Consider the following 25,603-nt stretch of genomic DNA (forward strand, 5'->3'; position numbering starts at 1 on the left):
GAATATACTCTCAGAAGTGACATAAGTTGTGACACCAGAAACAATTACTATGGGAGTGTACCATCAAACAGGCACATTTTCTCCATCCTCTTTTAATAATGATTTATCAAAAAGTAAATCTTGACCCAGGCTTCCTAATATAGGTCCCGATTCTGCAATTTACAACTGCCTGTCCTGTACAGACCCTGCTCTAGTCAATGAGATGCCCCACACGGACACAGACATCTGCATGTGAATTGAAGATGCCTAGTTAGACACTTCATTCAACGTACTGACCACCTGCAGCACCCACTGAACTTAATGGGAATAGAAGTTGTTCACCATCATTTATTTAGGGGGTCAGTTATAGGCATCCAAGACAGAAAGTGTTAGCCCTTGGGTTTATATATTATACTTTAAAAAAACAGGTTTCTTTTTTTTCTGATTATAGAGCTAGCAGAAAGTGTGGCAGCATCTAATTATGTTCTCTGCTGGGCTCCCTGAGGGTGTGTGTCTCAGGGTTGAATTTTTTGAACACTCAAATTAAGATAGTAATTGAACATATAAGACTCAAATTTATACTAAATGAATGGCATTATTCATAATACCAAGGACAATATCCTGCCCCAACTCTGCAAGCGATGAAAGTATGGCTCCAATATGCAGGAGTGGGGAAGGCTGAGAAGCCATATGGGGTTCTCAGCTCACTCTGAGTGCCACAAAGAAGTGCTTCCCCATAACATGGAAGAGGCTTGGAGATGGGAGAGTGTCCACCATCCAAAATACAGACCATACAAAAAGGAGATCGGAAAGACTATTACACTATTATAGCTCTGAGGCTAAACTAGCAGCTATAAAGCAGCTCCACTGATGCATTGAAGACCTGTAGAGGATGCAAAGATTTCCTTTCTTCAGCTTTAAATAAAACTACTCAGTTCTTGTATGAGGGATGAGGGAAGTAAATGAGTGTTAAGTACTTTACAGAGCTTTTATTTGAATCCCTGATTCAGCAAAGCTCTTCAGCAATGCTTGAGTCTATCCCTATGCAGGATAGCACTTAAGTACTTTCTAAGGTGTAAACATGTGCTCAAGTCACATTGCCTTCAATGGGACTTAAGCATGACCTTAAGCACTTCCCTTGGGAGATATGCTTTCCTCAATTAGGGTTTTAAATTGCATACATTTTTTCCTTTCAATGTTGATAAAAATATAACACGTGGAAAAAAGAAATGGTGCATTTATTAACAAGTGTTGTCTAAAAAAAATTACTTTAATCCAACTGGGTAAAACATATAGGCTGTGTCTAGACTGGCAAGTTTTTCCGCAAAATCATCTGATTTTGCAGAAAAACTTGCCAGCTGTCTACACTGGCCGCTTGAATTTCCAGAAAAGCACTGACGATCTCATGTAAGATCGTCAGTGCTTTTCCGGAAATACTATGCTGCTCCTGTTTGGGCAAAAGTCTTTTTCCGAAAGATTTTTGCGCAAAAGGGCCAGTGTAAACAGCACAGTAGTGTTTTCCGCAAAAAAGCCCCGATCGCGAAAATGGTGATCGGGGCTTTTTTGCGGAAAACCGCATCTAGATTGGCCACGGACACTTTTTCGCAAAAAGTGCTTTTGTGGAAAAGCATCCTGCCAATCTAGACGTGCTTTTCCGAAAATGCTTTTAACGGAAAACTTTTCTGTTAAAAGCATTTTCGGAAAATCATGACAGTGTATACGTAGCCATACTGGTATTAAAGTGTTAGAGCAGAAAGCTCACGTGACTTGCAAACCTCTATCATAAATTAGTGTTTGGGTTTTGACTAAAGACATATAAGCAAAAGTACATTCTGCTGACAAGTTGGCCTGGACACAGCCCCTTGTGTTAATGTCTTGTAGCACCAGAAGCAAGAACGATAAAGAGGAAATGTGCTTTAACATACTATTCTACAGGTTTCAAAAAAAGGTATAAATACACAGCTGAAACTGGGAATTGAATGAGACTCATATTTTTATCTGATCTCTGAGTCACATTTTATACCTGTTCTTATAGACTAAATACTTGTCATGTTAGCAACATAGTTAGTTATACAGTAATGGTATGTCTACACAGCAAAGTTATTTCAAAATAACAGCCGTTATTTTGAAATAACTTTCCTAGCGTTTACACAAGCCAACTGCTATTTTGAAATTAATTCGAAATAACGGAGGGCTTATTTCAAAATCGGTAAACCTCATTCCAAGAGGAATAGCGCCAATTTCGAAACTGCTATTTCAAAATAAGCACTGTGTAGATGCTTATTTTGAAATGGGGGCCCTTCCCAGGCCGCCCTGGCCACAGGGTAACTTCTGACCTGATGCCCTGCCAGAACCAGTTCCAGCCCCTGAGCAAGGTAGGGGGAGCCTGGTTCCAGTAGGGGCATAGCCTTGGCAGATGAACCAGGACCAGGGAAGCCAGCCCTCAAAGCCACATCAAGTGGGTAGTGCAGCACTCCAGCCGTGATTTAAAGAGCCCAGAGTCTGGCTGCCGCCGCTGCCACACTAACAGAACCAGTTCCGGCTGGCTTTAAATGCGATTCAGCATCCAATCAGTGTGGACACACTATAGCAAAAAACTATTTTGAAATGCATTTTGTGTGTAGACGCGTTACTTCGAAATAAGATATTTCAAAATAACACTGTAATGTAGACATAACCTAAGATAATTACAGTGAACATTTTTTCTGACTCATTTTATTTCACCATCCACTATTGCTAAGACATTCTTAATCACACACAGGGTTTAAGTTTTTCTTTAGAACTTTTTTGGCATGGAATGAGGGGGGAAGCACCACTATTAACTCGTAAATTATTATTGCAAATTATTGAAGGTGTTTCTCACATTTGCCAAAGTTTGTTTACCTGTAATAATTGCTAATTCAAAATAATTCAAAATAGTTAATAATGTGTGTAAATCATCTACAATGGGGGTGGGTGAAAGCTCCACTGGCCCCTGAACAAGGTGGGGGGAGCCCGGTTCCACATCCCCAGGAGGGACATGGCCTTGGGCAGATGGACCAGGACCAGGGAAGCCAACCCTCAGAGCCATATCAAGTGGGTAGCACAGCACTCCAGCGGTGATTTAAAGAGCCCAGGGTCCAGTTGCCGCCACTGCCACAGTAACAGACTGGAGCCCTGAGCTTCTTTGAATCACGGGGCCCCGGGTCAACTACTCCTTTTGCTCCTCAGCCCTGTTGATGGGCCTATCTACAATCAGTCTCTACACAAATGGGGAAATAAGTGAACTCTGTCACACTGTCCTTAAAAGATAGCCCTTCATATTTTAGGGAAAGCAAAAGTTACTTCAAAAAGCAGCATTCTCTTTCACATGATTTTGTCAGGAGATATACAGTTCTCAGAAATACAAAGTTAAAGTTGACTACATCTATGCTTTCTCTAGAGACTAATGGAAACATTTCTTCTAATGAATGCCTGTGAGTTTTAAATAGTTTTATTTTACAAAGTTGTTGAAATTTTACTGGCTTTTCATATCAATAAATGATGTGTGCTATTGGCTTTAAAAAGAAAAGCTATTAATGCAGTGCTAAGAAATTTAAAATGTAGCATTAACAATATGTAGGGCTTTATAATAGCTATTGCTTATTGAACTATAACAGTTCAGTAAGCTTTATACCAGTGATTCAGAATTGCTAAAAATTAAATGTAGTCTGTACCAGCTCAGTGACTGTCCCAGATGCTCATACGCAGGGGAGGGGTGATTCATGATGTGCAGTTGAATTTCTGTGCCTCAGTAGAGGCATTTTGTAAGCAACCCAATTTTCAAAGAGACTTTAAAACTCAGACCATGTTGGGGGGCTCTGAAACTCATTATCTGTAGAATATGGGATGGATTAGCTGTTTCCAAATTCCAACGAGTTAATTCAACAAAGAGGTTCTTTTTATAAAGCCCCACCGCCTCCTCCACACATACACACACACATACTTTGAAGTCAGGGAAATGAGAATGAACTATAGCCCCACATGGGCTATAAAATGCATTGAAAAAAACGCATGCCCCATCTTCCCTAAAGCTATACATGTCACCAGATAAAGGCTCATTCAATACAGTATAAGATTTCTCTTGAAGTTATTTTAATTGTTTTAGATTTAGCTCTATTGTGACAAACTTAAGTTTTTAGAACATAGTTCTCTAATCATTCTAGATCCAAAATGTCCCTTTTCTATCATTTTAGGCATAGTTTTCTCAACTTAGATATGCAATGACTTCTCAAAGAGGCCCTGTAGCTAACACGCATCAAACCTACTTTGTTAAACATTTGTTGGTCACGGCAGCCCTGGCTTCATTTGCTTTTTCCTGAAATGAAAACAGTGCTGCTTCTTTTGCAAGCAGGACAAATGTATGGTCACCTTAGTAGCAGATATGAAAGATCTCTTTTTCCTGCTGTCAAAAGGCCCAGTACAATTCTATAACATACACTGCATTTCTCCGAAGCCTGCTCTCCATCAATTCACTGATGAAAGAAGAGAAATGTCTGAAATATCAGAAATGTTTGGAAGAAAATATTGTCAGCTACTAAGCATTGCTTGTGCCTAGTAGAATAGACATTCAAACACAAGGGCTGAACTATGGGCCCCACTGAAATCAGGGTTTCACTAAAGAGAGCTTTTGAAGTCAATCTGTTATATACTCTCTTCAGTTGAAAAATCCAACATGAAACATAGGGTAGTTGCATCTTAACACTAAGGAGAGGACTGAGCTTCCCATTTTAGAAAAAGAGAAAAACTGGAATTATAGGGTTTGCTTATGCAAGGTTCTGAATATTTGGACCCCAATCCACCAAAGCACTTAAGCATATGTTTAGTTTTGAGAACAAAAGACATGCCACTGAAATCAAATGGACTGCTCCCATGTTTCTAAGTGCTCAGGATTGAACCCACAGTTCACTTTGAAATTTGGATGAAAAATCAAAGGGAGACTTTTTCCCTTTAACTTCAAGCACAGTGAAAATCCAACTCCCAAATGGGCTTGGAAGATTAAACAGAAACCCTGGCCTCCCCTGTTGGAGTGTGACACACAAGCTAATGCACCCTCGTGTGGATGAGTGTGGTATAGCAGGCTGTTCTCTTTATATCCTCTGATCACAGCTGCTCCACCCAGGAGGCGGGTCTGTTGCATCTTGTGACATGTCCCTCCAGCTGAGTCACATATATTCCCACTTCTTTGAAGGTAAACCAGCAGTGCAACAAAAATAGTCTATCAACTTCACATTTAGCTTTCAATATGACTCCAGACTCACTAGTCCCTACACCTGGTATTAGGGTGTTTCAATGGTCTTTATCCCTTGCTTGGGGGTTCCATTCTACTTCCCTTGGTGGACTGATAGGGGAACACACGCCCTCCCACTACATGAGGTTCTAATCCAGGGATTTGGTAATAAGCAGCCCTACTGCACAGACCTCTCACTACCTCCCTGAACTATTTTCTATCTTGCCCTGTCCTGGCCCTTGCCACATCCTTTTCCCAGCCTCCCTCTCTCGCTAAACCTCTTTTATAGTCTCTCTACAGAAAATACAAAAAAACTCTGAAAAAAATAATTGTGTTTTTAATGTTACTTCATAATGTCTAATGGTGAAGTCTTCTCATGGCCTTTTATTAGCAAAATCTAGAAGCTCAAAATTACTTCTTTTGTAAATTGCATACTAATCAAAGTGTAAACTAATTTATACTGGTATGCCTGTTTACTTAACAATACATTTTATTCATTCCTTAAGAATTTTCATTACTCCTTAAAGACAAAATTTGTGATTAACAGGTATCATTAAATACCAGTTATTGCACACTTGATTTTGCTTAAAATTACACCAGATGACCCATAAAAAGATTAGTATATTTTGTAGATATTTATATTCTGAGTAATTTAACAGGCTAATAAAAGTGTGATTAGAGGAAATTGTTCTTCCATCTATTGTAGATCATCTATTGTGCTGGTGCTTTGTCCATTCTCCAACTTGTCTTGGGGCAATGATGGCCACAGATGAAGACTCTGTTAAAAAATACTAGGAACCCTGTCGATACCTATTTTTATTGTAATAACATGTGTCTGAATATGAGTTTCTCTTGCCATCTTTTTTCTCTCTGTGCTTAACTTTCACATCATGCATTCCCTAATTCTCTGAAGGACAATTTTCTTAGCAGTACATTGAGTCCCAATATCTCATTGCTGTTTTTTTTTTAAACCATACCTTATTCCATTTCTCAGGCTTAGTGTGTCCTTCTACTATTATTCAACACAATCATTCCAGTTTGATGGCAGTTGTTTCTGCAGTACAATTATTTCCTTAGGATATGAACTAAATAGCAAAAGAAAAGATTATTTCTTATAAACATCTGTACTCTGTACCTCATTATATTAGTGCTGTTCTAAACAAGCAGCAAAAAGTGCAAGGGACACACTCCGCAGCTTATTCAACAACAAGAGACACCAATAATATCCTGTGGGCTATTCTAATGACAGAGATACACTCTTAATAAGCCACATTCATTTAAAGAAAATGTATATTGTGAAATATGAAAAGTATTACCACGTTATTATTCAGTATACAGTATTCATTGCCATGCTAAGACTACTCATATGACTACAGCACTTTTGTAGTAGCATATCAATGAACTAAACCATAGTATCATAGAGTGAGACGGGACTACAACGGTCATCTAGTCCACCCCTCAGCCTAGATGCAGGATGCTACTATGTACAATACACGCAGCAATACTGAAGATCCTGTACTAATCATGCCATGCTCTAAAATGACAGCAGTCTCAGCTCTATTAAACTCAATGTCTGACCACTGGTTGCTCAGATCTCTTCTCATAAATTAGGCAGCAAATGTCATAATTTAATTACATTAAAAATACAATACATACATATATACCTATTAGGGTGTCCACTCCTCATACTGGACAAGAAGAGGTTAAGAAGCTGCTCTGGGCTCCAATACTTCTGCCCTGCAACACCTGAAAGGCATGTACAAGCTGGAGGAGGAGTTTAAAAGTGAAGCAGAACAGCTTACATGTGAGCAAACCAGGGAAGAGAAACTGAGAAAAATGCTGGTAGAAGGCAGGTTTCTCAGACAATCATTGCCTGAAGGCCCTTCCCTGAGGGAAAAGAGTTCCACATCCTAATGCACCCTGAGACTCCACTGGCAAGACAGCTGCCGTGGTTGGCCATGGAGAGTGTCAGTGGCAAACTGGCCCTTTCACACATGCATATATGTGCATATACTCCAGACAGAAAATGTACCTCTGTCCGAAACAAGTTTTCATAAAAATAGAATTAGAAAATAAAAACATCCCAACATTAATTATCAGAAGCAAAGAGGTGTGTATGTATGATTGAACTGGAATCCCTACTGATTGTAAAAGGCTGTCTGTGATAACAGACTCTGCATTAAACTTCCAGCATGAAGACCAAATGCAGAGAGACATCCCAGAATATTCGGACATCTTAAAAGGAAAGGATAATAACATGCTGTACTATTATATAGCTGAATAATTTGATTATCACTCATAATGTCATCTTTCAGGTCAAAGTTTCTCAAAAACCAGATGCTAATAGAGAAACTATGGTTTTCTGTTAAGAAGTGACTTTGTATTTTCATTGTTATAAAGGAGAAGGGGGGAAAGTGCAGTACAGTATTGCTTTTAAATTGTTTTTAGTTATCAAGTACTAGCAGTACATTTAAATGAAACAAACTGAAAGCAGTAAAAAACACAAGTGATATGTTAGGCATTTCCAATAGAATTCACATGTAGTTATTACAACCTTCTATGCCATATATCATGGTGATGAAGTAAATAACCTAAGTCATCTCAGTACTTAAATTTATATTTTGTGTTATTGACATTCATTATATTCAGTTTATTAATATTAACAAGATTGTACATATATCACAGCTTTATTTTTTCATTATTTAAATTTTTATCAGCTGCATGAAAGTATTAAGTGCTACAGACCTTACTCAGGTCAAATTCTCACTGAAGCCAACAGGTGCTACGCACAAATAAGGATGGTAAGTTGAGCTGTAAGCTATTAGCATAAAATCACTCACCAGAACCCATTAATATTGTTTTAAAAACATTTTTTGCATCTGTTTGATCACTACTTTGTGGGGGAGTTATGCTGCTATAATAAATCTCTAATACCTAAGGTGTATGCTTTAATTCTCTCTTAGATAAAGGCTATAACCATAAATACATGTTTATTGGTAACTTCTTTGTTAACAATGAAAAGCAAATTGGCAGAAAAAACACAAGTTTCTGCATTGGCTATATAAGCACATATATTAACTTCATTGTCAAAACGTGGTTTGAAGAGGAGTTAAATATAGAAAAACAGTGGAACACATCTCCCCATCATCTGCTATACACAGAGAAAGAGAGTATTCCCTACCCTAACTCAAGATGGTCTGGCCTCAAGGCTTTCTTTCTTCTTTACTCTCTGGGAAAAAGTCTCAGAGGGGTAGCCATGTTAGTCTATAAGGGTACATCTATGCTGTGGCGCTATTTCAGGAAACCTCCAGTATCCCATAATAGCTATTCCACGTCTTTTAAATAAGCCTGTTATTTCAAAATAGCTTTCGAAATAATGGGCTCACTATTCCAATGTCCCTGTAAACATTGTTCCATGAGAATTAAAGGACGTTTCAAAAAAGTGGTTTATTTCAAAATTTGGTGCTGTGTAGACAGTGCCAAATTTCAAATTTCAAAATAAGCTACACAATTTGCATAACTAAAATTACATAGCTTATTTCAAACTACAGGTGCAGGGTAGATGCACCCTAGCTGTACAAACAATTAGGTGTCCTGTGGCTCCTTAAAGACTAACAAAAGCCCCTCTACCATGTATATTAACCAAACCTGACAGTCTCTGTGCCAAAGAATAAATGGATATAAAACAGATTCAGGAATGGTAACACACATAAACCTGTAGGGGAACATTGTAATCTCTCTAGACATTCAATAATGGATTTAAAAGTAGTCATCTTTCTACAAAAGAATGTTATCACCTGATTACAGAGAGAGACAGCTGAACTGGAGTTCATTCACAAGTCCAGTACTATCAGCTTAGGCTTGGTTAATGTACTACAGGTTGAACCTTTAAAATCTGGGACTCTATGGTCTGGCAACATCTGTGATCCAGCAGGACCATGAATATTGTAGGAGTAGAGAGCCCCAGCTAGCCACCTTCAGTGGCTGGGATGGTGAGCGCAGCCAAAGTGGTAGTAGGACCAGTGTAGTGGGAAGCATGGCCCCAGCAGCAGAAAGACTGTCATCCAGAAGCACAGCCCCAGCCAGAGGGGGATGGCAGCATCCAGCATAGCAGGGAGCATAGCCTGCCTGTGTTGGAGACAACAAGAGTGTAGCCCCAGCTGAGGTCAGCGTGAAGCATACCTCCAGCCCTGGGTGGGAAAAGCAGCCCCAGCAGGGCTAGAGCAGTGAGCCTGTGGCAGGAGCAGGACGAACAGCTAAGAAGGGAGTCTTGATTTCCCCTAGTCCAGAAAACTCTGTGATTCAGGACTGCTCAAGCCCAGAGGGTGCTGGTTCAAGGAAGTCCCACCTATACAAAGACAATTTCCTTACCTTTGATATTCACATCTCCACATCAATTGCTGTGAGTAAGACACATCCAGACTTGATAAGCTTCATTAACACTGGTTCTACAACTGACAAATAACTTATTTTGCTATTATATAAACCCCAGATTCTGTAATTTCCACTCCACCTGATCTGATGAAGTTGGTTTTATCCATGAAAGCTCATGACCTAAACAAATATATTTGTCTCTAAGATACCGTAGGATTGATCAATGTTTCCACTCCCTGGGGTGAGGAATGTGAAGTGTGGACAACAGAAAGACTTGGATTTTCTTGAGTTCCCAGCAATCTTCACCAATGTGCGGAGCAGCAATCGTGCTTGCTATCAAGGAAAAATTGATATATCCCTCTTTTCTAAAATGTCTGTTCTTTGAATAGATAAAGTTCTATAAAAGACTATCTATTATTAAAAGATCTTTCATTCCTCCTTCCTCACCTCTTTCTCGGAGTAAGAGAATAACTGGGAAAACTTCACAGGAAGTGATCACAGGTGCTCCCTCTCTTCTATTAATGGGTGAGGAAGGGAATCTGGGTTGTTCATAAATTACATAACAAATTAGGCAGTGAGTGAGTCCTTAATTTTGTGTGTTTCTTTCAGCCTTACAAAGGGATACAAGAGGATGAGTGGATCTTGAGAAAGATAACTCCCACAAATGTTATGTAATTTATGGTCATCCCTGGACAGAGAAATGTTATGCAAAAATCTTTTAAAATAGCTTAAGATTTTCTAAATGCAGGAAACGGCTTTAGGGATTTCAGAACTGTCTGACCCTCACCCCTCACTTTTCTGTGCTAAGCATCAACAAAGGTTTTCTTTCCCGGTAGAAGTTGTAAAAGGTAGTACCAAGGAAGTGCCTCTGCTGAGTTCTCATTCTGCCAAAACACATACTTACACAAAGCTCTTTTTAGCTGGCTATGGGACAGCTTACAGGCACAAACACTTGTCAGATACATTTCTTCTTATCTTCCCATTCTCTTCTGGATGCATCTTGGGACCATATGATGATGCAACACTATTCCAGCACATAATATTGAGACCTATCAGAGTAGCCACCAAAACTGGGGAAGTCTTCCTCCTGTTTTAATCTACTTCAGCCAATCCATCTAAATGAATACTCTTCTTCAAAGTAACTGTTATTCTGTTAGGTAAGTATTTCCCAAGGTTGAAATATAAGAGATTGCCCTTTGTGTATTAAAAAAAAAGGATGCAATTTTATCTAACAGATTAGCTGAGTGAAAATGAATTGCACACAGTACTATCATTAGTTGTGTATGCGAGTGCACACATTTTGGGTTTACTTCCACTTGCAGTAACACCAATATAAATTCACAAATCCATTGACTTCATTGGATTTTCTTCAGATTGTCCCAGAGTAACTGAAACTTGAATTTGGCCACACATATGCAGACATAAAATGTTCTGCTTCTGAAATGACAGGAGAGATCTTCTGTGTGGCATTTATGTCAGAGCCATGGCAAAATGCTTCTCTAAGATGAATAAGTTTCAGAGAAAGAATGTTTGTAGTGGAAACAGGAAGCCAGGAGCTGGCTTGTTTCCATAGAAACAAGAGCAGCAGCAGGCAGAACAGCTGTAGAAAAAAGGCAGAAGTTAGGCAGGCAGAAATCTCTCTTATTTTCCCTTATTGATATGATGGTACAAACCAACAGATACCATCCAATTTTAGAGTTCAAAGCAGCTGTTGTTAACAGGTAATTTTTTAAGCAATAATTGTCAACCAAGCCCTCTAGCATCCATTCTCAAACTATCGAGGTTGTGTTGTAGTAGTATTCCAGAAGGTAACTAGTAAGTCATCTACAGTATGATTTTATCAATCCTTTGCGTACAGTAATCTGTTGGTTGGATATGAATTGCTGTAAAACTGCTGCATTCCATTGTTTCAATGAAGTACAATTCTTCCTGTTGCTTTACAAGAAACAACTATCTCTACAGGCTAAATATTTCAGACAAAATGGCTAGATCTAGCTAATTTAATCTAATGTGTTGTTTTCCCACTAAACAAATAAAACTTTTTAAAGTTTTTAAATAAAATTTTGCTTACCAGAATTACAACAAAAAGAAAAGCTCTCAGTTTCTTTATGATCCCTTTTATTTCCTTAGAATATTTATGTAATCATTTCCCAATGGAAGAGAGCTATATGACTCATAAGACCTCAGAAGGTAGCATTTGAAAAATATATTTGTTTCCGTTGTGGAAGAAATCAATAATTTGATTTTAGAAAGGTTTTTCTGCGTTTTTAAGAAAATAGATAAGCCCTCACCCTTTATTACCTTGTGAATGAAGAATGAGTATTCTGAATTGAATTTTTTCTTTTTCACTCTGTTATACTACCTTATTCTTCCTCTTGCCATTTTTCAATCAGATTAGTCTAGCAATTTTACTTCCAGAATAAATTTTGTAAAAGCTTCATACATCATTAACAGCCTAACCATAAGGATAACTAGCACAATTTCCAAGGGTACTCAGTTTCCTTATTATAGATTAGACACCTTGCAAATGTGAAACCAATTAATCAAATAAAGAATCAAGATACTCCTGAAGTAATGACGCTAATAACAGGTCTCCTTAGAATGCCTTATATCTAACATTTTGAAGTGAGTCTACAAAACAATACATGTCCCTCTCTCCCATCTAGCTCAGCATAACTAATTCCTGCCCACTGCAGTCATATTACAATGCTTGAGGATTCTGGAGTGGATTCGTGAGATAAGTCTTTGAAGGTTAACTGACTAATTTTATACTAAAGTGTGGGATCTTCAGGATTTCAATCCCACTTCAGCAAGAATGCTGGTGGATATACCAACTTATTTTAAAGTTCAGCAAGACGTAATTGCTACTGCCTTTATTATAGAGATCAGAAAACTAAAGCAGAGGGGTTATGTGACTTGACCACAGCTACAGAAGGTTAGGATTAGAATGTAAAGGGTCTTGCGTGTAGTAACTTATTTAGTAAAATAAGCCATGTTGATTGTCACATTGCCCAACTACCCCATTTTGCAGCCTCTGTCCCATCAACTGTGAATGAACTTACAGTTTTCTCAAAAAATGAGGAATATGTGGCTAGACTATTATAAACCATAAGGCCAGATCTGAAAGCCCACACTGGGAATTATGAATAACCTAGAATTTTCTGAAAAAAAATCAGTAAAAAATCCTAATGATCTATTTACACCATAAACACATATTCAAGGTTATCTTTCAAAAGAAAATGAGCTAGAAAAAGTATTTGGTTTTAAGCATGAAATCTGAAACTAGCCCTGCAGGCATTTGAAGGTCCCTATTGGTGTTGGGAATGTCCAATAACTAAAAGCTTCCTGGGTCCCAAAGGCTAGTCCTGTTTGAACTCCTTCAAACCCAGCACTTAATTTTGACTCAAATATTTCCTTTTACATTTTTCAGTCATCTTTGCAATTTGCTCTTCTTCTGGCTGCAATTACACTTATATAGCAATTGTCTCCAAGGATGTCAAAGTGATTTATAAATATGAATTAACTAAGCCTCATAATAAACTTGATGAGGATGACATCTATCTGAAAGATGGGGAAACCAAGGCATGGCTATGTTAAAAACTGGTGCCTTTTATGGGACTGACATATCATAGAGTCTTTTTATGTGTACATAATAGTATTTTGTAAACTACTGTTTTGCAAATAATTTATCTATTACTTATGTCTGGAGTGAAATAAAAATGTTCAAAAAGAGAACTGCAATAAGAAAAGTTGCACATGCTATTTTTGCAATCTAGAAATTTTGATAAAAATTATTCCATATAATTTCATTAAAAAATATCACATTTTCTATCCATGTAGTTGCAGAAATGACACTACCATTCGCTATCTTGCAAAATGTTATCTGGATCTTATTTTTATTTCCCTCTCCTCCCTCTAAAAAAATCAACACTCCTCGCCCCACCACCATTTTGGACACTTGAGTTCTTAAGGAACACATTCTTTGGCCACTTAGTAGAATATTTACAAAACAGATAATAAATTTCAGGTACCATCTGAATATGAAAGCTGAATTTGATTAAAGTTGCAGATTTTTTAAATCATTAATAGAGGCCAGTATATCTTTCATCAACAAACTAGTTACTTCCACTATTTATATAACATCATTTGATGGTCTTGCTAGAATCTCTTTCACACACATACACACACACACACACACACACTCACCACAATAGGTTACCATGACAACATATATCTGAATTTCTATAAATTTCTACTTTTAGAGATCACAGTATAGAAATCACAAACAATAAACATTAAGTGCTACACTGTAAATAAAAATAAACAAAATGCCAATTTTCTTGTGTGTCATGTTTTATAAAACTAACATTACTCAAATTAAATAGGTCAATAATCCTAAACATAATAGTGATTATGAATATTTAAAATTATGTATCTCCATAATCTGAGATAAGTAGTTCATGAGCCTATAAATTAGACTACAATGCAAAGTGTGAAATCGTGACCCCATTGAAGTCAATGGTAGTTTTGCAGCTGATTTTATTGGAGCCAGGATTTCACCAAAATGTTTCTAGATTTACACATCATTTATTTGAGTTTACACAAACTATTACTTCATTAATCAGAATAGTTAGAAAGCTATATTTATTTCTCAATTGGCAATAGCATTTCAGTTCCAGAGTAAAGTTGCCACCACTTAGAGACTTGCAATATATCAACATGGCCAAAAAAATGGCAGTTGCTCTCTGAGCCCAGATCCCCAGACTCGGGCTCATGGAACTCACATTACAGAGGCTAACAACAGCAGAGTAGAAGTTCCTGCTTGGCTCTGATACCCTCCTCCTTCACTAAATTTAAAAGCTCAGGTTCCAACCCAAGGGGGAACCTAAACACTACCATTTTTAGCCCAGAGCACTAGCCCTTTGAATACTAGCCTCAGTTGACACAGGCTCTACGTGTATTTTTAGTGTTGTTTTGTTTTCAGTATAGACGTACCCAGAGAATCATTGCTTAAGACCAGGAAGGAACCAACTGATCATCTAGTCTAACATATATGTCACAAGTTACCAATACCACCTAGCAGCCACACATTAAACCCAACATCAGAAATGAGATCCAAGTATTACAACCCACAGAAGATTAGACTGTTATGAACCAAAGGCAGAGAATACAGAGGGATGAGGTGCACCTGTACCTGAGGTCCCCAAAGTAGCAGGGGGATGATTAAGTGAACTTGTTCATTAAATGTTCACTAGTACTTTTAGATGTAAAATTATTTTCTACTCTGACAGCCACTAGCAATTCACAAAGTGGCCTTCCTAGCAGAAAGGTCACCATAAACAGTATCAGCTTTGAGGAAAAGCAAAACATTTAGTTTAGGCAATGACGTAGTTATAGCTCTGGTCATGGGCTTATTTTCTGCAGTATTAAGCAGCCAGTCAGAAATCAAGATTTCAAAATTACTTTCTAAATCTACAGACAAGTAAATGCAGTCTCTTCTGTAACAATATTACTAAATTACAATGTTATGTTACAATATAAACACACAGTTCATTAAGACTCAACAAATCCACTAACGTCAACCAAACAAATTGATAAAGAGTTCGAGTCACAATGGATAATTTAGTCCTCTGTGTTGAAAGATAGTATTAGGAATTTAAGCAGACCAAAAACACATGTGAAGGAACCATGATACCATGACTCACTTATAGCCAGCATTTTCCTTTCCATGTTTCTCTTGGTGTCTTCCATTTAACTTTCACTTCATGTTTGTCATAATTCTGGCAAAGAATGTTGGAAAGACTCCAAAAATCCAGACTCAATGCTAACAGCACAGGTAAATGAAAAATGTAGGTAATGCATATTCTGAAGATGTTTTCCAATGGCATTTTGATAAAAACTGGTATTAGTCTGACATCTAGAACCCATTCTACTTCTCAAATAACATAGCTGAGAAGTTACAAATCTGTGTGTGTTTCCTATTTGTAAACAATAAGTATTTATTCCATTATAATTAATCCTCTATTATAGTTTATTTCAGTATTATTTGAAGCCAGTGGCACAGGCAAAATGAACTGCTGCACAAACTTTGGTAGCATTTTCCAAGAAATCAATCAGTGAAGAACAGGAGTGACTGAGGAGCCTTAGAGCAGCTGGGAAAAATGCACCTCCTGCCTGGATAGTTTCTCCTCCAACTAAAGACCCTACCCCCATTTGAGTTAGTGGTTATTAACCTATTAACGTCAATGGGAGCTGGATCAAGCCCTAACATATGATTCAGCAATGTGCTTAACCACATGCTAAATTTTACACAGATGGATAATCCTCTTGAAGTCAATGGGATGACTCCCACAGTAAAGTTAAACTTAGTTGTGTTTGCAGGATGAGCCTCAAGTATGAACCTTTCAGAAGCAATCCTGATATGTATGTTGCAAAACTCTTATTCCACTTATATAAATCAAAACCACTTGTAGTTACAACAGACATAAAAGAAAGTGATTGTTGGGGGGGGGGGGTTGTTGTGGAAGGGGCAGAGTTAAAAAATGTAACCTGGGAAAACCTCCATTTCTTTTTCCTTTAAAACACACACACACACACACACCACCTGATTTCCTTACCAGAAGCAACTCCAGAAATTGAATTAAGCCCATGGCAACAGGTCAGATTGTGAATCCATATGTTCACTGAATAAAAAACAAAGATCTGAGACTAAAATCAGGGTCTCAAAACCAGAAAATAACCTATGGCAAAATCCTAATCTCCAGTCTAAATCAAGATAATATAGTAAAATCACTTCCTGTCTCAGTTTTATGTGCTGGATCACAAAATGAATAAGGGTCACCCTCAGAAATCAAGGACTAATCCAAGGACTAGAGTGAGTCATTTTTAAGCGATGATCACCCTGAGATCCAGACACGAAGCAAGGAGAAAACTAAGGATATCCTCACAAAGCACAGGGAGCAGTTCACCCCCACTTCCCTGTTAACACAGTGTCACACCCAAAATCAAAGCCAGGGCAGGGAGGAGAAGACTGAGTCAAAATCACTCTCCAGCAGGTCCAGATCCTGCTACTCTTGTGGGTATCAATATACAGCTTTTGGTCAGCTCATCCCCACACCAACCACTCTGTGAGACCAGGGAAAACTTTAGGGTCACATACACCTCAACACACATGAGGAGTCAATAGCACCCCATGCATAAAACTCCTCAGGGGTCCAGTGACTGAGTCGAGGTCCATACACTCACACCCGGACCTGAACCAGAGTCATCCTCCCCCCCACCATTCACACAAACACCCAGTGGAACCAGAAGCCTAGATGCTATAACTCTTCCATCAATATACACACATACCTGGGGGACTGAGCCACATATTCACCCAACCGATGAGTCAGGGTCACCCCCAAACATACCCACAGGATTAGTCATGGTCACCTGCATGCACATACACAGGGGGCTCAGGGACTGAATGAGTCACCCCTAGGGGCCTAGAGCTGAGGCAGGCTCCCTCCCCACACATATAGGGGGAGGGCTAAGACAGGTCACTGGAGGTGGGGGGCAAACTTTGATGCAGAGTCTCTTACTCACTCACTCGCACAAACACACACACACACACGGGGAGTGGCTAAAGTAGGTCACCTGGGGGCAAGCTCTGAGGCAAGGTCACACACAAACACACACACGGGGAGGGGCTACACACGAGGAGGGGGAGGAGCTAAAGCAGGTCACCCGGGGGCAAGCTCTGAGGCAGGATCTCTCTCTTTCTCACACACACATACACACACGGGGAGGGACTAAGGCAGCTCACGTGGGCAACTTCGGAGGCAAGGTCACCCCCACACACGGGAGGACCAGATGCAATCACGCTTCCATCAATACACACACACACCTGGGGGGCTGAGCCACCCCCACATCACACACCCGGGGGGTGAGCCAGGGTAACCCCCCAGCATACCCACAGGATTAGTCAGGGCCACTGGCATGCACATACACAGGGGGCTCAGGGGCTGAATGAGTCACCCCTAGGGGCTAGAGCTGAGGCAGGCTCCCTCCCCACACACACAGGGGGCGGGCTAGGGCAGCTCCCCTGGGGGGCAAGCTCTGAGGCAGAGACTGACGCTCGCTCTCTCAGGTCACCGGGGAGCAAGCTGTGAGGCAGGGACTCTCACACACGCGGCGGGGGAGAGGCTAGGACAGGTCACCCCCAGAGGCCGGGTCACTCCCTCACGTCTCCGAGAGCTCGGGGCCGCGGCGGCCGCCGGACTCGCGCCTGCGCGGGGCTGGGGTCGGTCTCTCACCCTGGCGGCCCGGGAGGAGTAGGGGTCCTCGAAGAGCGCCCACATGCGGGGCTGCAGCCGCTTCCAGCGCCCGCCCATGCCATCGGGGGGCCCGGCCGCCGCCCCCACGTCCTCGATGCCCAGCCTCTTGGCGGCCAGGTCGTCGTCGTCGCCGTCGAGCGGCGGCTCCCCGGTGATGAGGTCGGGGGTCTCGAAGATGTCGAGCGCCTCCTCGGCGTCGCGGTGCTGGCGGTAGGTCATCCAGCAGCAGGGCTCCACGTCCGTCTCGTCGATGCCCCAGAAGGCGAGCTCCTCCTCGAAGAGCGGCCCGCACACGTCGGCCGGGCAGTGCAGCTTGCCCGTGCGGTAGTAGTTGAGCACATAGGCGAAGACCCCCGGGTGCCGGTCGAAGAAGAACTCGCTCGGGCCGCCGCCGTCCCGGGGGCTGCAGCCGCTGCTGGCCTCCGGGCAGCCGCCCGGCACCTGCGGGGGCAGGCTGGGGGGAGGCGGCGGCAGCAGCGGCGGCTGCTCTTCCCCGCCAGAGCACTCGCTCTGGGACTCGCAGGCGAGCAGGGCCAGCCGAGTCCCCGGCAGGGTCTTCAGCGTGCTCCGGTAGGTCTCATGCCTGGTGCCCCCCACGTTGAGGATCACCCTCTCGTTATCCTCGAGCTTTCCCATCTCTCTGGGTCAGACATGACTGCGGGACAGACAGACAGAGCCGTCAGCCGGAGACCAGGAGGGGTTGGGGAGGGAGGAAAATGGCAAATGGGAAAGGGAGGGGGTGATAGGGAGCCTGATGCTCATGAGATCACTTTCTACCTTCTGCCCCGCTTCAGGAAAATGCCCCACTGCAGCTCACATCTTCCCAACCCGTTACCCTCCTCATGTCTCCTGCGCCCACCACTTAGGGCGACCCTTGCTCTCTTCCCCAACTTGCCCCGTTCCCTCCAACATCCTGAAGCAAATCTCCAGAACTGCCTTTTCTATCTTCCAAATTCCCCTCAAATATGACCAGCCTTCCCCAAACACCCCTGTGTCTCCCCGCCTTGGTTTGCTACAACTGTAAATGCCGGAGCTTCTCTTACGACCGGAAAGTTGGTTTGTAAATGACCCTGAAACAATCCTTGTAGTCCTTTTGCTATGTCCTCGATGAATTCAAAGCACTGTCTCTCTCACACCCCCTTCTACAAACCAGCCTTTGCCTCCCCTGCCTTCAGACGGCTTCTCCCTCTCCCCCCCCCCCCCCCCTTCACTTCCAGTGATCTGGACTCTTCCCTTTGCACCTCTTCCTTTCCCCAATACAGACAGAGAGAAAACAGGGAAACCAAACAACGCTGCTTCTCCTTGATACGGATCAGTCACCTTCCCCACCCCCTTTCCCTCTCTGTTTCTAGGCTTCTTGGATTAAGCCCTCTGAATAAAAGCAAACATTTAAATTGTTCGCTATTTGTCCATCTATTGTTATATTATGTATGGGCTTAAAAGGTTTGGTCTCCAGGAGGAAAAACCAAACCTGGAAACAGCTCAGGCAGCAGGCACACCCTTATAGGAACTGTTAGTGTGTATCTCTGGCGGCTACTTTCTCAAATCACTAACCCCCCACGGATTTGACCTATACATTCATATTTAGGAAGACCAGACAGAACCACGGCCAAGATTTTTTCCACGGTCTTCCCCCCTCCTTCCAGCTTCTCAAAATACCTTAATGAGAGAGAGAGAGGCTCCTCTTCAGATGGCAGACGCTGTTTTCTTCGCAGCTGTGGGCAGCTCCTCAGCCGATCTGTGTGTGTATTTGTCAGGCGAGAACTACTTGTTGTTTTTCTCCCCATGTTCAGGTGGCTATTCCACCATCCTTGATGCTGAATTGCGAACGAAATGAAAACAGCCCCCGCCGCCTGCTAGTAGATCCCTCTTCCCTCATTTTGCAAGATACACGCACTCTCTCAACATCGGAATGAAGAGTAAGCATCACCGAGAGAAAGCAAGACCATGGATGGCTGGTCAGCGCACCAAAGGGACTGGGTGCTGCTATAATCCGAACGGCTGCTTGGGGAGACTCTAATCTGAAGGTGAAAATGCACCTCAGGTTTGCCTTTCAAGTGCTGACCCTCCCCAAGGAGGGTGGCGTGGGAGCTGTCCGTTCAGCACCACTCTCCAGTAAACTCCATCGCGCGCCGCCCTCTCCGAGGGTGCGGGGCTGGGGGAGACAGCAGCAAATACAAATACCGCATTTATCCGAAAACGGCAACACCGCCCCCGCTCCTGTGACTCTTAATTGTTCCCTTAAGGACAGCAGCAGAGAGGAAGAGGGGCTGACAGTAGCTGTTTATCTGACAGATGCAAGGAAAGCGGCACCTGGCTACAGGTGACAGCAGAGAGCAGTTCGCCAGCTCTCCAATGGGGAGCCGCGGTACCCAGCAGCAGGCGGGCACAACAGATCTGTGCCTAGGCCCCCTGGCTCTGGGGCACAGAGCGCCAGCAGCCTCTCCATGCGCGACAGGAGGCATGCCCATGGCGCGCAGTAGCTGCTGCAGGGCTGCAACAGTCCGTGTCACTGGAGGCCCCTACAGATCAGCACAAGCAGACACCTGCGGCGGTAGGAGCCCTCTGTCTCCGCTTCCCTTCAGGCGGCTGCTGCATCTCTTCGGGCAACTAGGAAACGAGAGCCGCGCCTTGTTTTCATGCGGCTATTAAAGGGAGGATTTGGAGCAGGGGGGTTAGGGTTAGGGGTTAGGGAGTCCTAAAAGCCAAAATCTGTACTCTGCACCTAGTTGTAAATCTCATGTAACACTACTGAAAACTGGTAGTTGCAACCGAAAACAGAACTTTGCCCTATGTTGTTTTAAACTTGTTATTTGGGGGAGATGGAGATTTACATTTTAGACCTTTCAGAAACATCGTTTCTTGAACAGAGCACATGAAAACAGACCTGCTACAATGTACTACATGATTTCACATATGCAGAGCAAAAAGGTTTTCTTAGTTGAAATGGGGGGAGGTAAATAGAGGTGAGGAAGATTACATTAGTCTATTGCATGCAGCCTACAATTGTAATACATCTCTGCAGTTCTGCTCTCCCTTTCCCTTTCAAACCTTGATTCAGATCAACTGCTGGGGCACCAAGGACAGAGCCAGCATGGAGACACAGGCTGGTCCACAACCATCTCTCCAACAGAAACCAATGAGAGTACCCCACCAAACAAATATCTGAGATTTCTAATCCTTCAATACAGTTCCATTGGCTTTGCTGCAGCATAGGGTTATACTTTTTTAAAGAAAAAAGTTTTAATGCTTGGAAAAACAAAAAATATTTCAGAGTAGGAAAAGAGCAATCTATATGATAATGTAAAGCTTTACTCAAGTCAAAATATTACACAGTGCACCAGTTACTAAATAGAATTAATGTATTTTGGTATCATTCCTTCTTGTATTTTTAGCAAGTGGTAGACTTCACAACAAAATACAGAATGAAATCATAACAAAAGTTTGATTTCAAAGCCCAGAAGAAGGGATCACTGACAAAATAATGGAATAAAGATAGCAATAGTCTATCATCAGCTTTTTCCTGACTGGCAACACTAGTAGATTTACTCCCTCCCTCCCTCCCCAAATTATCACATTTTAATTTCATCTGTAGAATGTGACACATGCTGAAGCCTGCATTTTTGTACCCTTTAAAATTTCCACAAAAGTGGGAGTGTGTAAGAATTAAGCATACAATAGCTTCAGGTTTGGTGACAAAGTGATTCTTAACAAAAATGTAGCCAAAATAGAAAAAAATATTTATACTCATATCAACAGCAACATAGATTCATGTTAAATATTAATTGGAAAAGTGTTTCTGTAGTTGAAGATTTGGAAATTCAGGATTGCTTGCAGGAGCTAAATGAATCTCAGCAAAACAAACAAATGAACAACAAAAACCCCTGAAGATAGATATTTTGAAAAGAAAGCAAATTGTGCATTGTCAAACAGAAAAAGTTGACAAAGTCATAGAACTGTACTTGAAAGACCTGCTTTCTGGAAATTGGAAGCCAAATGAGAGTTCCACTTAACAGAAAAGGATTCCTATTGCAAACTTAGGTATCATGATGCAGACTCAGTAAAACTACCAACTGTGAATCAATACAAGAAAGGGCAAACAGGAGAAAAGAAAAAGGTATTCTTATCTGAAATTATGATCTGTGGAAAAGAAGAAAACATTTCACATAGAGGCACAAAGCCTTATTTCTGCTAAAGTGTGTCCAATTTTGCAGTTGCTGTAGCAAACAGGAAGAAAGACAGATAAATTCAGCAATCAATGAACACAGCATAATGTAATTAAAAAATATAGTCTTAAATCAATTTAAATGATTATGCAATGAATACCATACATGATTTTAAATTCAAGTTTAACTTTTTAATTTAAAACAAGTTCTGAAATGTTTCTTCTTCTCTATATTCCTCATGAAAATTTCTGTGTGTGTGTATTTCAACTATATACAATTACACCTTTTGATCACTTATAGAGTATGCAGAATTCATTAGTGCATAAATCAATATTGTTATTGTAGACGGAGATTCACAACAAACAACATTACATCAGAAAGTATTTTGAACTAAATTTTTGGTCCAAAATCTGTCCTTAGAATGACTGATGCACTGAAAGTAGAAGAAGAAAGCAATTAAGCCAATAGGTGTAACCTATTTCTAGGAGCCATACGGTGATTCAATTGTGCAAAGTTAGAGGGGGAAAAATAGGGAATCCTCATTAAATAAAAATAAATGTGAGTGTTTGGGGACTTTAAAAATCAGAGTTAAATGCAAAATGGATTTGATTAATGCACAGCAAGAGTGAAGATAGGTCTTATATGGGCAATGAAGACAAAATGTTAATTGAAGACAAGTAAAACTGATGAAAAACATAGTAAAAGTGATTATGAAATTGTTCTCCAGTTCATGTAATCTGATGCCCCCTAAAATTCCTTTGTGAATTATGCAGAAGATGGAAAATCTTCTTTTTACATTAAATTTTTAACAGAAAGATTAGTACACACATTTTCAGAAGGGAAATTAAAGGAACAAAGGATAGCATATCATTGAAGTAATATGAAGCAAAATGCAGGACAATGTAGCACTTTAAAGACTAACAAGATGCTACAGAAGAATGAACACTTGCATAATTGTCATATATATAGTAGCCCAATGTTTGTGACTCTATAATGCTGAAATGCTGGCTGTTGCCTCTGGGTGGCACTGTTGCCTGAGTCACGTCCTTCACCTCCCGCCGTGGTGCTCAGCTGACTTCTGCGCCATGGTCCCCATGCAGTACCCCATGCTGCATGGGAAGCGCGGGGCCCAAACGTCCACTTGCGCCACTTGCTCCCGCGCAGCAGGCCGGCTGAGCGGTGCAGAAGTCAGCTGAAAACCATGATGGGAGGGGAAGGGGGCGGGGCAGTGACGTACATGGGCAGGGGGCAGGGCCTGGCCATGTATGTCACCGCCCCACGCCCCTTCATGCCCCCCTTTGCCTCCCACCATGGTGCTCAGCTGACTTCTGCATCGCTCAGCCAACCCGCCGCGGGGGAGCACAAATGGCTGCTTGCTCCACTTGCTCCCCTGCGGCGTCCCAGCTGAGCAGTGCAGAAGTCAGCTGAGCACCACGGCGGGAGGCGAAGGGGGGGCGATGTGCGGCATGATAGCAGCTCCAGGCCCCACCCCCTGGACTTCTGCACTGCTCAGCCGGGCCGCTGTGCAGGAGTAAGTGGCACAAGTGACCATTTGGGCTCCGTGCTCCCCATGCAGCATGGGAAGCATAGAGCCCAAACGTCCATTTGGGCTCCATGGTCCCCTGAGTGAGAGGCAGGAGGGCGAGGAGATGAGAAAGAGAGAGACAAAGAGAGAGGCAGGAGGTGGAGGAGAGCTGAGAGAGAGAGTGGGGGAGGCAGTAGGAGAAGGAGATAAAGACATGGAGGAGAGACCCGAAAATCCAGTTTTATGATGGGCTATTGGCTAGTTTCAAACTAACAGCCGTAATTCCAAAATAACTTTTCAGTGTAGATACACCCTTACGGTATGTCTAGATTGCATTCCTCTTTCGAGAGAGGAATGCAAATGCAGCTGAGCAAAATTGCAAATGAAGCGCGGATTTGAATTTTCCACGCTTCATTTGCATAATCACGGCCGGCTGCTTTTTCGAAATACCCTATTTCGAGATGAAAAACGCTGTTGAGACGTGGTTATTTTGAGGAAAAAGCCCTTCTTTCGAAAGGTCTTTAAGAGTTATTTTGAAAGAATAAAAGGTGTTTTTCCTCGAAATAACCACGTCTAAACAGCTTTTTTCATCTCGAAATAGGGTATTTCGAAAAAGCGGCCGGGTTCAATTATGCAAATGAAGCACGGGAAATTCAAATCCATGCTTCATTTGCTATTTCGCTCAACTGCATTTGCATTCCTCTCTCGAAAGAGGAATGTGATCTAGACATACCCTGAGGGACTGATTTATTAAGCCGTCACACAATACATACAAAATACATCCTTACTTGCTTGGTTCCTGGCTGGCTCCTAGCCCATCATCCACTTTAAATCACAGAATAGCCTCCCTCCAGGTCTCTTTCTAGGTTCTCTTGAACCAAGAGCACTAAGAGCACTCCTGTATAACCCTCAGCAGGCAGTTATATGATTTAGTCCTCAGGTCCTCATTCCTAACCTGGTCTGGTGATCCTCACCATAACTACTGCCACTAGTTCCAAAATGCCTGTTCTTACAAGAGTTATTCCTTGGAACAGCACTTGTGTTTAAAAGAGACATATCACCCTGTTATATTTTTATTCTCCCCCCAACCCAAATTGGTGCTAATGTTTTAAAAGCAGCATTGAATTGAACCCGTGCTCCAAATGTCTATATGCTTCCATATAACCCCTTTATAGCCTCCCGCATACACTATCAATGTGTGGGGCATTAGTAAGCCAAGATACGAGAAAGAAAGGTTTTGCAGCTGTAATTGCCACTTTTCAAGTAGTTTTGTCAGCAAAGATCTGCTATTTCTGTGGCAGTAGACTTACCCTAGATCTATGGACTGCTATATGTAGGTTACACATATAGCATAGCCCCAGGGTCTCTTAGTACTGAACACTTTTTAGTCTTCCATATGGATTGTGAAAATGTGGCAATGAAGCTTTGATCTGTCCTAACAATCTACTTGAATTCAAGTTAAAGGTCAGTAATTTCTTTCTTTTTCAAGAGATGTCAGTACAGAATACTAGTTCTGAGGCACTAACGAGCAATCACAATTCTAATTAGTCTTTTCTTGAAACTCACCTCCTTAAACAAACACCAAAGCTGTTTCCTGAGAAAGGTATCTAATCTTGAGGCTAGGTATAAGGTATTTTTCTGTACATTTATGGACTCAGTTCTTGGCAGCAGGTCTATATATTTCTACAGCAAGAATGATAAGAAAATAGGCCTTAGATCTAATCATGTATACTGAGATATCTTGCTGGATTTTGAAATCAGATAATCAGCGTCTCCAACCCAGAGTTAGTACTTGTGTACCAGACTTCCATGACTCTTAATGTAGACTGATCATTTGATTTCCCTTTTCATTGCCAGAAAACTTGGAGGTCAGAAAGGCATTGTCTACACTGCAGGGTTTTTGCTCAAGAAGCCTTGTGCGGAAGAGATCTTCCGCAAAAATTTCTTGCACAAAAGCGCATCCAGACCTCAAAGCACATTGCAAAAGTCATGTGCT

General features: G+C 41.6%; 1 protein-coding gene across 5 annotated transcripts in view; it reads right to left on the reverse strand.

The window, feature by feature from the left end:
- Window positions 1-19,724, reverse strand: part of KCNC2 (potassium voltage-gated channel subfamily C member 2) — a 165,999-nt gene extending 146,275 nt beyond the window's left edge. For all 5 annotated transcript variants that reach the window (XM_014572770.3, XM_014572772.3, XM_014572769.3 and 2 more), the window contains exons 1-2: window positions 19,576-19,724; window positions 17,896-18,571 (exon numbers count right to left, since the gene is read on the reverse strand). In XM_014572770.3, coding sequence (XP_014428256.2) covers window positions 17,896-18,552 — 657 coding nt within the window. In that variant the 5' untranslated portion in view covers window positions 18,553-18,571; window positions 19,576-19,724. The remainder of the gene's footprint in view (window positions 1-17,895; window positions 18,572-19,575) is intronic.
- Window positions 19,725-25,603: the final 5,879 nt, after the last annotated feature.

The sequence above is a fragment of the Pelodiscus sinensis genome, chromosome 1 (assembly GCF_049634645.1).
Source record: "Pelodiscus sinensis isolate JC-2024 chromosome 1, ASM4963464v1, whole genome shotgun sequence".
Lineage (NCBI taxonomy): Eukaryota > Metazoa > Chordata > Testudines > Trionychidae > Pelodiscus > Pelodiscus sinensis.